The following is a 15,351-nucleotide window of genomic DNA, read 5'->3' as shown; positions in this document are numbered from 1 at the left end:
ATATAACTGGCATCGCATAGCTTGTATCACTGCAGGAAACAAACAAAGACGGAGAAGCCAATACAACCAGCTCGTGTTTGGCTGGTGTCGGAAAACTCAAATGCTTCAAGTATGAAAACAAATTCTCCAGATGCGAGGAGCCAGAGGAAAAGAACGGAGCAAAAGAGAGGGAGGAAAGCAGAAACAGAAAATGAGAAATAGGTTGGTTAGTAAACTCTTCTTATGGAGAGCAACAAAGCAGCAAGCAGAGACAAAAAGGTACAGGAAGCATGTCAGGGGGTTTAGGAGAAACGGTGAACCAATTAGTGAGCCAGAGATAAAGTCAGAACCATCAGGTACTTCTTAAATTACAGAAGCTCCAGCAACACCCGTTACAGCGACTTTCACCAGGGACATTGAGTAAAACAAAGTGTTGTAGTACTCGAAATCAGTCTTGGTCTTAAGACCTCTTTTTGAAGGTCTCGGGTGCGTTCAAATTGTCCCTCCTATCTCCTTTCGCTATCCACTTCACCTTAACCCCGCGAAAACGTCATGAGGTTAAGGAAAGATGTTAGGAGAATTCATAAAGGATTTAGAGAAAGGCGATCTCGTTGCTCTGACAATCCGACCACATTTCCACTAGGCGACGTAATTAAATGTGACGGGCCGGCAGAGGTTAATGACGTGGGTCCGCCGTGTGGTGAAACTACAATGTTCCGAAAATGGACTACTAAAAGATCATCTAAAAAACTTTCCCCTGTGCCTTCTTACCAGTGAAATAATCCTAATTACCACAAGTAACAAAAGTGAAACCATCAGCTTCCTGTCCACTCAGAAATCAACATCAAAATAAACATGATTGTATGAAATTAACTGTAAAATTTATGCAAAATATACAAAATGTTTTAAGCATACGAATATACAACTGCACAAAGCATTCTTAAGTGAATGCAATATGTTGAATAAAACATAATCTGGCTAAATTGTCTCTTATCCCTTCATCCCTTACATGATCGGCGCCCCTTTACGGTCATTTCACTTTTCGTGAACGGTCGGATGCGCGACTCGCTTTAAATGTTGCGGCCGCAAGGCATTGTGGGGCGGCATATCTCATCTCCTTTCGTAAAGGATGATCCAGTGTATCCTATGCTAAAGGAGGTTATAAAGGAAGCATTGACCCACCTTTCCTTAGCTTTTAGAGGATTCGAACGGCTCTTATCATGGCCTTATTAGGAACCTTCCTAAGCAAAAATGACAATTAGAACGCACCCACAGTCTTAGAATCTAAAGCATTTCTACTCGGTCTTGTCTTGTTCTCAGACTGGGCTGACCAGTGAAGACCAAATCCCGGTCAGGACCATCACTGATCGTCTATTTTTCCACAACATTTTTAGAGATTAGAAGGAAAACGCCTCTTTCTAAAAGAATGAATGACTTGACTTCATAAATTTATTTTTATCCCCCGGGAATCATCCCTACTTTTAAAGTCTAAGTGAGTAACATCCCCCTGGAGGATGATTTTTCAGTGATATTTATGGTCTTTTTTCTCAACTCGGTCTCCATCCCTAAACGTCTCGGTCTTGACTCTGGTCTTGATCCCTAGATGTCTTGGTCTGCTCTCGGTCTTGCCCTGCCTCCCTCTTGGTCTTGTCTTGGTCTCAGGTATGTCTTGGTCTCAGTTAGTGTGGTCTTGACTACAACAGTAGTAAGACAGTATTCAAAACCATCTGCTTTTACAAAGTACACATTAGAGCATTGAAGTCTGTTGATTATTATTAAGACGTGTTTTTTGAGCTATTATTCCCTCAAGACGGTGGAGCAACATTATTTATGAATTTGGCCCCATCAAAGACTTGCAGCCACACTGCCGTAAAACAAAATGCTGACATGGCTCCCCATCACAGACAGCGTGCGTTTATTGACAAGATGAGGGGCGATGTCAGACACCAAAGACCCGTGTTGACTGACAAGGTTCAGTAATAATACCGGCTTTTGCACAGACTCTGCTGGCACCTACAGCCCGTTGTCAAAACAACTTTTGGAGTAAAATGGATTAATTTTTTTATTTTATCAAAACTGAGACATAACACGGGTTAGACAACTTTCTGCACCCGGTAAACTAAAGTCTTTAAAAAAAAAAAGGGGGAAACTGGTGACACCAATAACGATACAGCCTAACATTACGTCTCAATCTGTTCTGAATACCTGCAGGATGTACACTCTGCTTCTTACTCAGTCTTTTCTTCTATTTCTTTTCTTAGCTTCATCGACCTCTTATGTCTCTTCACCTCAGCCGTTGTGTCAAACAGTATGAAGACGGGCTAACTGTACAGGAACTTGAAGAATCTAAACAAGGTTTCTAACGCACTTTCCAAAATGAGTTGCCATCCTGTGCAAAACGTAAAAAGAAAGAGAATGTGATTTCCACATCAGTGAAACTCTACAATACAAACTCAACTCAAAAAGCTTTGCACGCTGAAACAGACAACATTTTTTCCCCTTCCAGTCACACCTGGCAGCAATCACCTGAAGCATTGGCTTTATGCGTACCATACACCAATGCTCCATCCAGTGTTCAGTATCAGAAGAACTACACGCAAAGACCTAACGTTGTGTTTGGCTCGTGTCTCATGCAACGATAAAATCAAAACAAGAAGCACGCCTTTGCAACATTCATTGTTTTCTGCACAATGCAAAGAATGTGTAGAGATTTTTGGGAACAGAGTTGTGTTATTAAAAAGTTGATCGTATAGTTTTGACTGAGATGTCAGTCCAGTCCAGTCCAAAAGTTGTGAATCTTGTGTTAAAACTTCAACACCTTTTTCTTCCCTTTTCCAGCAAAGGATTGGCGTCTGTTTGCGTGTGTGTGTTTGTGTGTGTTTGTGTGTGTTTGTGTGTGCAGCAGCAGACAGCAGGATCAAGTGTGTGTACTCACGCGGACACTCAATCAACTGTTGAATTCTAGTCGAGGCTCCTCCGCTGTTGTTTACATGACAGTTGTCTGACGGAAACACAGAGCACTGACGTTACTAAGAGGTATGTCAGAGTGAAGGCTTTATGATTCTGCTCATTGATGGTATAAGACTTAATTATTTTAAAGAATGGAAACAAAAAAAGGATGGAAGCAAACATCTTAACACTAAAAGAGAATGAGGCTCCCACTAGTTATTCAGGATTATTTTGGAAAAACTAATTTCTGGTTGTTTGATTAATATTTATGATTTCAAAATCAGTTATGCATCTTAACAACAAAATTGCACGAATGCATGACTCTGAAATGGTTCTAGATGAACAACAGCCTGTTCTGAGCAGGGCTGAAATAGAAGGGTTTAGACTGAGACTTATTTACACTGGTTGAAGAGGAGGCGAATATGTGACCTTCAATGTGCAAGTGCACACATTTGTAAATTGATGCATAGCCAGCTTTGTACACTCAAAATTTCCCTTTTCTGGAATCAGTGAGCAGAATCAAACGTCTCCTTCATGAGCATCCAGTGCCTACATTTTTCCTTCGATCCAGAATCTGCTTTGAGTACCAAACCATGTATCAGAGCGGACGCCAAAGGAGCCAAAATCAGGCAGAAGAGACAAATATCATGACTGAGAAAGGACACACAGAAACAAGCAGGTAGAAAGCATGACAGGACTACTGAGTCTCAGAGGGGAAGATAACTACACAGACAAGTAGATGCTTGTTTAGCAAACAGGCAAGGCAGAAATCAGAGCCATACATGGCAGGTACGTTTTAGACAAATGTTGAAATAATACAGCAGCTCTGGACGGATACCGCGAGACTGTAACAGACAGGAAGTGGACAGGCAGACAGACAGCTGAAGTGTAGATTTTCTACAGACAAAAGGTGAAAGTAACCAGCCCAACAGTTCAATGGTTACTACTCTACAGCTACCTAAATATTTCCAGCCTTATTACTTCTGTCATCAGAGCACTGACTCACCACTCTAAAGCAAGATTTTGCTTTTTTTCACACCTGTACAAAACGCATGAAAATGTCTTGAAATATCTGAGGTTATGTGAACGCAAACAGCAGAAATTTTCACCCCGACTCAAGTAATTTTTTTCCTGCTAGCCCTGTTAAGTCCCTGACACACCAAGCAGGCGGCAAAGAACTAGTGGCGACGAAGGCCGCCTGTGGCGTCCCCTCACGTCTTGGCCAAAAAGTTGAACTTGAACACACTGCAAAGACTACAGCCGACGACCAACCACCACGTACGTTCTGCGCATGAGGAGAGGAAATAACTCTCCATGCCAGCAGGCGGCGGTAGTCCGTTGTTATGATACGAGAAGACCATTTTCACACGGCTGTCGCTCACCACTCGTATTACAGGTAGACTACTAATGGAGAATAATGTCTGATAAAAAGTTTAAAAAGGCGCTGGCGTTGTCAGCCCTTGGTCTTTTAGTGGAAAAAGAAAAGAAGAGTCGGAGGAGAGAAATAAGGAGAAACCGCACTAATGGGTGAAAGCATGGATACTACAGCAACATGCTCAAGGGGCTTTACTGAACCTGAGTCGAGAGCTGGAGATAAATGAAACCTCCTAACAGCCAATCAGAGAGATTCCTCTCACCAACTGCCGATTCAACAAGTGGAATTGGCCAAAAAAAGGCAGACGGCTAGCGACGGAGCCGGACACACCGCAAAAAAGCAGGGCGACTACCGCTCACCGACGGTCAAACTAGGACCGACAGCAGACGATCTCCTTGGTGTGTCAGGGCCTTTCAGATTTCCGCATTAACTAGGGGCGAGCCCGTTTGTGAACATAGCAGGTAACAGTGAAGAGATTTCACCGCGAGCGACTAGGAAGGTGCGATGTCATTTATATCCTACTGCAGGTTCAATCTTTGTGCACCTGATGACATGGCTTCATTATTTTTCTGCTTGCCCGCTGCTCTCTCCCACTCATCTGTCATCTGTCCTCTTATGTATGTTGTAAACATTAAGAATATACTTGTATGTGTTTGATTATTCTCTCTGATATATAGATACCTTGTTTTATTCTCTAAAGCGCTATGCAAACCTGCCATAAACAAACAGTCCTAAATCTAAATCAAAGGGACTTTAATTTAAATAATGAGACTAACTACCATCGTTTTCTTCCTCTGGACCAACTGCACCATCATCGGTGTCTGTGTCCTCCTCATCCTCGTCTTCCTCCTGGCTCTCAGGTGTCTGCGGGCTCTGTTTGTCCTCGACAGGCTCCTCTACCGCTCCGTCCAAGATAATGTCCTCATCTGTCATGTGACCAGATCAGATATACGTATATACACACACACCATTTTGTGGAGACGTAAGCAGCCAAACACACGTTCCTTCACAGTGTGTGTACGTGTGGCTCAGTGAGCAGTGAGACAGTCACCTCCAGCATTCATGTTCAGTGTTTTTTCATTCAAATCACCAGAAGTCAATCAGTGACCAAAAGCTCCCCCCCCCCCACACCAGAAGAAGAAAAACAAAGAAGTGGACAGTTTGGCAACCATGGAAACAACCCAGATTACCCAGAAACCCCAACAAGCCTCGATCAGGCTCAACGGACATGTCGCCTCTGAAACAGCCGCACCAACATCCAGGTGACCTGGTCACATATCGTTAATATATAAAACCTGTCCTTCTGAAATGTTTGTTTATGCTACATGTGGATGTTAGAGATTCTCTGAGGGACTTTCATTCAGTTTAATCGGAGCTGTACCAGAGCGGAGCTGACATGCAATGCACACGTATCTGGTGGAAGTTCTGGGTTAGACTTCCAGGTCAAAGCCTGGCACGGGAACTGTGGAGATCATTTAGATGGTCTGGGCCAGTTTGTAGATCAGTGAGGCGTACAGTACGCACGCTACAGTTCATCGACCACCGACCACATTATCTCGTTGTGTAAGTCTGACTTCAAGAAATCTGATTTCAGTCAGACTAACGAGTTTAGCTGTATTTTATAAGTCTAGTTTAAGTCGGAGTAACTCAATAAATCAACTTTTTTTTCAACATCATGAAAACGTACTGATTTGGCGTTACCTCTGATGTCTTTGTTGATCTCGTCCTAAACATTTGGATAAAGTTTTATCTACTAAATAATCTAATTTTACCTCTGATTTACTGGTTTACGCAACACGCAGAGCAAAACATCACCACGGAAAATGTAAATAAAGATAATTTCAGCACTTTTTGTGTTATAAATCTCTTCATTTAACAACAAATTGAAGGTGACAGATATTCAAATTTAACAAAGTAGAAATATTAAATAATCTTCCCGATGGTGTGGTTTACCTTTTCTGCTCAAATAGATGCATCGTGATTTATTTCAATCACAGGATGTTTAAATATGGGACACCTTTTTGTCATTAAATCATTTTCTACATGTATATCAGCCCGTTCATACCTTTGTTTTTAGACTTTTATATTCATGCAGTTTTTTCCTTTTAAGTGACCTACACAAGATGCATTAATTTACTGTGCAGTATCAGTGTTTGATTTTGAAAAGAATGCTTGTTTTATTTGTTTCTGTGAACACCTGAACATTGTGCACTTTAGATGAAGCGTTCCTTAGTTTTGTATAACAACAATAAGTCTTTCTATTCATCTATCTCTCCTCCTTTGATTGTGCTGTATCTGGCTCCTGAGCAAATTCTTCAATGTCTGCAGATTAAGTTTGCATTTTAAAGGTTATTCTCATTTCAGTACATCAGTTTATAGGACTGCTGCTCATTGGTGTAGGTCGAGTGTAGATCAGGGAATAATGATCGATTCTCTCTGCAGGATTCGACTCTCGACAGATACGAACTGAGGGGCGACCTGACGGAGGGGGGGTTTTAGATTCTGCATTCTGAAAAATATCTCGACTGATTCAACATCGCGCGTCTTCCTGAAAACTACGGGAGGACGCCTGAGGGCTGAAAATCAAGCTACCATAAAAGAGAGACCAGAACAGAAGAAGAGCCAGACTTTCACTGTGACAGACAAAGAGAGGCAGATGGAAACACGAGAGCAGCGGGCAAACAGTAGATAAAGTGGACATCATGCAAGAGGTTGTCATGCATCATTAGTGCAGGATGAGGAGGTGAAGTTAGCGCCAACAGAAGAGACAAACGGCGGCGGTGGAGAGGACAAGCGTCCCAGAGCGGAGCAGAGAGGTTAGACTCACCCAGGCTGTTGTTCTCTTTTATGCTTTTCTCTTGTAGCTGTTCTAACCGCACTGTAAACAACAACAACAACAACAACAGCAGAGAAGCGTTGACTCACAGGAAGTCCCAGCAAAGCCACCCGACAGGTCACTGGTTGCGTTATAGTTACTTTTGTGATGAGCAGGGAGTTAAAGTGGTTTGCATGCAGGGTGTCGTGTAATGAGCTTATTAAAAGTTAGAGTAGGACTCTGAGTGCGTGTGTGTGTGTGTGTGTCTCTGTGTGTGTGTGCGTGTGCGTGTGTGCGTCTCTGTGTGTGTGTGCGTACCCTGCAGGGCGGAGAGCCTCTCGTTGGTGAAGTCGTTGTCGGCTTGCAGAGCTTCGATGCGAGCCTGGAGAACCTGCTCCTTCTCCTCCATCTCCTCGATCCGCAGCTCCAACTCCCTCTTCTCCGTCGCCCCCCGCTGGGTCAGCTCCTCCTGCCTGCCCTCCGCCGCCTGGAGGGGAAGGAGAAAGACGGTTGCCATGGTGATGAAGGAGAAAAATACAGAAAATTGGAAAACACAAAAGGCAAAATGAGGAGCAAGTGAACACAATATAAAAATAAGAAGGAGAAGAGGGAGAAATTGGAGGAAATTGAGGAGAGATAAAGAGGAAGAATTCAGATTTAGGAGGAATGAGAGGGAAAGGAAGACAGGAGAGGAGGAAGATAAAAAACTTAGCAAAGGTACACAAAGTCACACTTGCAGAAATCTTATTTCCAGGAGGAGCTGTGTGTGCGATCGCAAACAGTCATACTCATAGTCATAAAATATCCTTAAACCAAATATGACTGCAGCTACTTTGAGTAACATAACAGAATATATTCCAGCGTCTGAGTCGGTACCTACCTTTATTTTGTCAGTGAGCTCTTTGATCTCGTTGACGGCGGCGTTGTACTTGTTGGCGAGCTCCCTCAGCTCCTCCTGGCCTCGCTCTGACATCTCCTTCAGGTGTGTGCACTCGTCCTCTGTGTTACTGAGAGAGCGCTGCAGGACAGATTTAACAATTAAATACCCAGCTGTTAGGTCTCACAAGCACGAGAGCCCGGTGTCTCAGAAATACTTGAGTTAATTGTGTTAAGTAAACGTGTGTCTTACCTCCACCTCTGACAGCTTCCTGACCACCTCGATCTTCTCCTGCATGACTCTCCTCAGGGACTCCTTTGCCGTCGTCTCGTAGTTGTGTTTGTCCTCCTGAAGAGACAGAAGCTCCTTACGGATCCCTTCCTCCGTTTGATTCTGCAGCAGAGGAGGAGAGACGTGTAGAATGAAGAAGAAGACACAGTAGACTTAGTTTAATCTATTTGATGCAGGAGAATTTAAATCGACTTCTAACATGACAGAATCTGACAGAACATATTTTCAGTGTTGTAGTGTGTGTTACCTTAGAGTACGCCTGCAGCTGACTGCCCATCACCTCCAGTCTGGAGAGTAGACGGTCTTCATCGATCAGGGCCTGGTGATAAAAAAAAAAACTCAGTTTAAAGAAGGTGTTTTCATGACAGCTGTGTCCCTCTGCGTCTCTCAGTTCAGGGTTTAAAGCACGACAAGATGACGGTGTTTCCTACCTGCCAGCTGCTCTCCGAGGCCTCCTGTGTGGTGGCTAACAGACGCTGCAGGGTGGCTAACTTCTGCTCCAACATCTGCTCTCTGTGTAAGGCCTCCTGACGGCGAGAGAGAGGAAGGGAAGGATGGAAACAAGAAATTTAGTGACGGGTATAAAAGAAAATAAAGAATCAGTAAGAGACCCGCTGTCCAGCACCCTGCTGGAGTACCATACAGTATAATATTGAATTGTGCTACATGCAGGAGTCAGGACAGATTTCTTTTATATACCATAAAATCCAGGATACAAGTCGCATTCATTTTTGAAGGTCAACAACGTGCAAATTCTGTGCAGCTGCGTCGCTCTTTTGGTTCTGTTTGTTTTGACTTTTGGAAGTTTGCACTCCTACTAGCTACAGTACGGTAGTTGAGCTGCAGTGAAAGTTGTGAAGCACAGACTCCTAGCTTGCGAGCTCTCTGCCCGACTCCGCTGGTCACTCTCTAACTTTAATATAGGACTATTTCAATCAAAAGAGCACTCTGCAAGGTTTATTTACGGAAAAAATATACAACCTTTTTCTGTAATTCATGTTTATGACCTCCTGAGGAAGACAAAGTTGCACAGCAATACTGGTCTGTGTCACCTTCTTTCCCAGCACAGCGTGCAATCAATCTTTCAATAGACAATGAATGGGGGTGTAGTTTTTCTTTTTTTTTAAGGTTTATTTTGTGCCTTTAATGGAGGGATAGGACAGTGGATAGAGTTGGAAATCCGGGAGACAGAGAGTGGGGAATGACACACGGGAAAGGAGCCACAGGCGGGATTTGAACCTGGGCCACCCGCTTGGAGGACTATGGCCTCCATACATGGGGCGTGCACACTAACCAATGCGCCACCAGCGCCCCTGGGGGTATATTTTCAATCGTGTCAGGTCGCGTGTAATGTGTGATGGTGGCTGCTGCACCCGTGCGTGTGTCAGCATTTCATTCTGCTATAGTGGTAGCACTATGTCGTATGAGACGCAGACAACTTTTAAGATGAAAAAAGTAGGTATTAAAGTGAATCTTATACAGCAGATTTTACGGTAATTATATCAGTTCACCTTCGATCACAACAACAAAAAACTCTCATTAAAAATGTGTCACGTCAGATGAATGAAACAAGTGGTATGTCTGCTGTCTTCATAATCTCAGTGTACTTCCACAGAATGACCAGTAGGTGTCAGTGTGTTACCTGTAGATACTGGGAGAGCTGGAACAGTTCCTGAGAATACATGCTGGGAGTGTTGGCTGCAACCTAGAAAACACAAACACACACACACACACACACACAATGTAAACACACATATTGACTGTTGTCTGGAGTTCATTCAGACTTCTGTTTGAGGTGAAGAAGAATAAATGTGTCAACTACAGAGGTCAAAATGTCAGGTCGTGATACACAAACAAGCACAGGAAAAAAAAAAAGAAGGGGCAGGGGCCAAGGAAGAGACGCAGTGAGAAAAACACAAATCGCACACACACACTCACTCTGTTCAAGTTTTCTGAGCCTTATACTGAAGCCCTACTCAGACTGCCAGTTCAAGACGCTATATTTTACGGCTTCAATATGAATATCAAGGAGGTGTTATGCTGGAGCCGGAGTGATCCCACCTATGTGCTGGCAGCAGAGGTAACAGAGGGGTTACAGGGGGGGACACGGGTTCACTGCTAGACGGCAGAGCCAGCAGGAGAGACGGGCGCTGTGTGTATGCACGTCAACATTACTCTGAAGCGGGAGGCTTTCCAACGAGGAAAACCAATTGCTCTGTGGCAGCTAATTGAAAGTCGGAGTATGGAGGAAGATAATGGTTTCTTAGCATGCTGCTAGCTCGTAATGCTAACCACGCTCACATTACAACTTCAATGACAGAAGACGACACAAGTCTGAAAACACAGTCTCTCAGTCCTCAACTATTCTGATCTACATTTTATATTTTGTATTTAACTGTGCAGTGTGCTCTTTTTCGGCTGCCCTCGCTCTTTGCTGCTGTAACACTACATTTCTCAGTTGTAGGATGAATAAAGGTTTATCTTTTTCTGTTTATCTATTAATGTTTCGTCTACTTGCACTGTTGTTAATTTACTGCTCTGTGTGCCTTTGAATTGCCCCCCAGGGACAAATAAAGTTTTTTTTAATTGAATTGAATCTCATCTTATCTAAGGGTCAGGGGTTATCGTAGGTCCTTGCACACAAATGGGCAGCTGTGCATCTGGATGTAGTTTTTGAACACAGCACCACACAGTCTTTACAAAATGTGGTGTGAAAGATGTGAGAAGGTGTAAAACTGTGTGAGTCATGACACAACAAGATCCGGTGTATCTCCGGACATTATCGAGCGTGCAGTGGAAACAAGCGATCAAATCTCTCATATCTCTCGGGGACTGGTTCTTGTTTAGAGGTTATTTAAATATTGTTGGGCTGTGTTCAGTTGAGTAGGTATTCCCTCTCAAACTGCCTTGTGCAACTGTTTCATTGCAAACTGACAAAGTATGATTTGACGATAAGATGTTGTTTGAAAATGCTTTGAATTTTTTTTTTTTTTTTACTGAGGATAAAACAGTGCTAATAAATCCCAATGCATCCAGTCTTAATGCTCAGCTTATTCCTGACTCTGGCCAATTTTTAAAAAATGCACAGATAAAGACGGACATCCATCTGGACTACTCGTAAACTATGCCTCATGTGACTGGATTTTAAAAAGCCTGCAGCAGGTGTTTCATGGCACATGTGGTGGCCACATTTTCACACGCAGGCTAAACACGCTGTGGTGACACCACAACTGAAACCACAGCAACGTGTGGACCCGTCTTAAGAAACCACACAGTCTGTCAGTCATTCAGTGGATTCTACTTTATATGTGGGTCTGCTAGCCTCAGTGTGTGTGTGTTTCATTAAATGTGTGTGTGTGTCTTCAGAGACCAGGGAGGTTTAAGTATCCTTCTATGGGACAGTTAATTATGTTCCAGAAATGGTACAAATTTAATCACAGCTACTCCGACACACACACGCACGCACGCACAGATCCAGCCTACATTCCTCACACAGGTTGCACTGAGGCTCTGTTGTTCTCACTGTCAGAGGGAGACACACGACAGGGTAAGGTGGCAGAGAAATACACGATGGAGTTTATTAGTCACTTTTGTACGGTTGCTAACGAGTTAAATCAAAATCCTTACCCTTCACCTTGGAACGCACTAATATTAAACAGTTATACCTGCGGTTTAGTATCTGCTTTATAAACATCTTTTATTAAGAGACAAAAATGTCTTTTTACTAGAATTTCACTAAATTCAATTTTAACTGATGTAACATAACACTTATAGAGGACGGATAGGTTTGCACGTCTCATGTACAGAGGAAATAGTCTTTGTCGCAGCGGCCTTGGGTTGGAAACCAAACATCAGAACTCGAGTTCATTGTGCTGTTGTCAAAGCTGTTAATCAAACCATGCTGCAAACTAAACAACTCAGAGACGCTCAGGAGTCCACTAGTCTTTGATTACTTCAGGCTTTTTACCGCAAAAAAATTCCAACCAATTAGATCATTTCCTCGTGCATCACACATTTTGTCCCGCTTGTAATGTCCTCAAGGTAATTATCTAACAGTGTAACTAATTGGTTCATGATTCAGACACAGTGCAAACAAACTGCAGGTGTGAAAACTTCCCGAGAATACTGTACTATAAATCTTTTTAAGTCCAAGCTCTCTGTGTGTAAATGTAACAGCTGGTAAATTTGTTATTATTAGAGGTGGGGGAAAAAATCGATTTATTTAGGAATCGAGATTCTTCTCTTCTAAGATTTAAAATTGATTCAAAACTTTATTTTTTAAATAAAAGAAAATAAAAATAAATTTGGGCTAATCAGTCACTCCCTGCTAAGTGCTAATGCTAGCTCTTTAACTCAGTAGAATGCCAAGTAAAGCAGCAAGAAATTCAGTCAGTCTCACAGATGACTGGAGTCGATCCTGAAGTATGTACTCATTCAAAAATATCCTTCTATTGGCTCGAGCTGAATTCTCTCAAGAATATCCTGCTGCGTTCTCACATCAGCTCACTCAGAATTGCTGAAGAAAAAATACTACCCTGCTTGCGTTCACGCGTACAGCTCCTCCTGGTAATATCAGGAGTTTTTCAGGAGTGTGAAAGCCCTACAAGTGTTTGCTTGTTAAATGTTGTACAATCCAGAGCAAAGAGCAAACCACCAATACAAGAATCTGACTGCTCTGCTGCTGAAACAACCCTGATGTTACTGCTTTAGTCAAGAGTTAATTTAGTGTACTGTGACTTATTCTCCATGAGACAGGTGGATGCTTAATGGTTTTAAATTGGATTAAATAAAAAACATGTCGACAACATTAGGAAAAAAAATGTATGAATTTGCATGTCTTCCTTTTGGTTGCTGCTTTTTCTAAAAGGAGAGCAACGGTCAGGAGATTTATTGAGAAGATATCGATGCTGCAGAGCCACAATTAAAATGTGATTTAACTCCAGTCGGACTTTAAACGGTTTAAAGACTCTTAACGAAACAAAGCACTCAGACACTGCAGTGGGAAAAACACTTTGCCCCCTGATCCACATGAAAGACTTCAGCAGAGCGGCGGCAGAAACTGGCAGCAACCCCTGCATTCCTCAATCAGCTGACTGACTACTACACTCTGTGTGTGTGTGTGTGTGTGTGTGTGCAGAGAATACTTAATAGAAAACTGGAACACACACACATAGCTCCATCACTAAAGAGCAGGCATCCATGTAAATCTGAGAAGCCGACGAAACAATCCACACACAGGACAGGACAACAACAACAACAACAACTCACACACACACACACACACACACACACACACACACACACACACACACACACACACACACACATCTTTGTGTTCTTACCTTGTCTACAGGTAGTGGTAACGGAGTCTGGATGACACTGAAAAGGAAGAGAGAAGAGATAACAGTTTGTCACCATGGAAACAGCTGGGAGGAAAAACAGGGGGGTAACCACGACGACAGAAACAGAAAGAAAAAAAAATGATTCTTGAAGGTCTTGTGATACTCTCTTGCAGCTCATTGTTTAACAAAAAAAAAATCTCAGCAAGTCGACATTGTTCCTGAAGAATCAACAGTATTGTGTCTTGAATCTCTTAATAAATAACAATATTACATTCTTATTCCCTGTATGAGAGAGGTGCTCAGTGTTGGTTGATATTTAGGGTTAAGTGTCTGGTAGGCCAACATGGTATCAAAAGATCTCGTCTTTGTCCACCACTTGTGTAATATGATGAAGAGATGCTGCCAAGCATGCACACAGTTTAACCTCTCACTGAAAAGGGCCTCAGGCAAAAATGCGGAGTTCAGCAGATAAACACTGCAGAGGCTGTTAAGTGTGTGAAATCAGTGTGCTGTGGTTGTCATGTAGATGTGACTGAACTTTAAACGCAGCCTGTTGATCATTCATTTCCTTACAGTACGATGAATGTCAGTAAAGGATGTGACGCTTCACTCACACTGAGGTTCATTTTCAGACTTGTAGAATAAACATGGTGTCAGCTTTAAAAGCGACAAGTTGTACTAAGTAAATTAGAACAATGCACCAAATGATAAACCTGTCAATCAAGAACCAAGAGGACATCAGAAGCTCTTTATGGATTATAAATCAAGTTGGAAAACATTAGAACAAGCTCTGCAGGGGCGCTGAACACAAACACGGTGGCACAGCCATAAGATGATCGGGATGGGGGGGACTGGAACAAAATGAATGCCGTAACTAAAAATCAAGACATTCATACTGGATATGGATTTATCAACAGCACATCATAGAGGTCGCACTCATATGAGGAACAAGTTCACTTTGCACTGAGCCACCAGTAAGAAAGGAAGATCTACAGCATTGGACCTTTGACCCCAAAACCCCGGCTGCAAACTCTCACCTTTAACAATACATTAATACACACATCAACATATTCAACAAATACCACACACACTTCTCAATCCTCATAAGTATTTTTGTTATCACTGGTGTAGCAATAAAAAGATTGAAGCCCATGTTAAGGTTCTTTAGCTTACAACAAACACTAGATCGGTGAACTGTGGGGGGACAATTACTGAAGCCACCTTCAGTTTCAGCCCTGCATGAACCTCCCCGTCGTTTTGAGGAGATATGTATCCACTGTACTGTATCTCGACAAACAGCGACACAAGGTCACAACAGGTTTGTTTGAGGGGGGTTTACGTTTATCTAGATTCGACTTGGGAACAGTCAGAGTTCAGGAATGAAGGTAAACTCGACTCGGTTAAAGTTTAACTTCGGAGCAGCAGGAGAGGCAGAGACACAACAACCCAGACAAGGCTAAAAAAAAAAAAGAGACGTTGCACTCCTGCAATCTTAAAACACTGTAATTGGGGCGGTGTTGGTAGCCTAGTGGTTAGTGCGTACCCCATGTACTGAGGTTATGGTCCTCCAAGCAAGGTGGCCCAGGTTCAATTTCAACCTGTTGCTACTTTCTTGCATGTCATCCCCCTCAACCTCTCTCCAAAAAGCCCCAAAATATAATCCTTAAAAAAAAACACTGTTACCACTATAATGCAGCAGCTGTTCTGTGTTTGTGTTTTTTCT

At 42.7% G+C, this 15,351-nt stretch overlaps 1 protein-coding gene across 11 annotated transcripts in view; it reads right to left on the bottom strand.

Annotated features, from left to right (window-relative positions):
• The window catches only part of slmapa (sarcolemma associated protein a), a 66,574-nt gene that overhangs the window by 16,105 nt on the left and 35,118 nt on the right, over nt 1-15,351 (bottom strand). For 5 of the 11 annotated variants that reach the window (XM_061041784.1, XM_061041781.1, XM_061041782.1 and 2 more), the window contains 10 exons: nt 13,629-13,665; nt 9,929-9,991; nt 8,718-8,813; nt 8,534-8,605; nt 8,248-8,388; nt 7,999-8,136; nt 7,437-7,605; nt 7,131-7,181; nt 5,083-5,229; nt 2,915-2,980 (listed from right to left, as the gene is read on the bottom strand). In XM_061041784.1, coding sequence (XP_060897767.1) covers nt 2,915-2,980; nt 5,083-5,229; nt 7,131-7,181; nt 7,437-7,605; nt 7,999-8,136; nt 8,248-8,388; nt 8,534-8,605; nt 8,718-8,813; nt 9,929-9,991; nt 13,629-13,665 — 980 coding nt within the window. The remainder of the gene's footprint in view (nt 1-2,914; nt 2,981-5,082; nt 5,230-7,130; nt 7,182-7,436; nt 7,606-7,998; nt 8,137-8,247; nt 8,389-8,533; nt 8,606-8,717; nt 8,814-9,928; nt 9,992-13,628; nt 13,666-15,351) is intronic. The other 6 variants (XM_061041788.1, XM_061041789.1, XM_061041787.1 and 3 more) reach the window with 5 other exon arrangements.

Source organism: Labrus mixtus, chromosome 7, assembly GCF_963584025.1.
Source record: "Labrus mixtus chromosome 7, fLabMix1.1, whole genome shotgun sequence".
Taxonomy (NCBI): Eukaryota; Metazoa; Chordata; class Actinopteri; order Labriformes; family Labridae; genus Labrus; species Labrus mixtus.
This window is presented reverse-complemented; position numbering and strand designations above follow the sequence as displayed.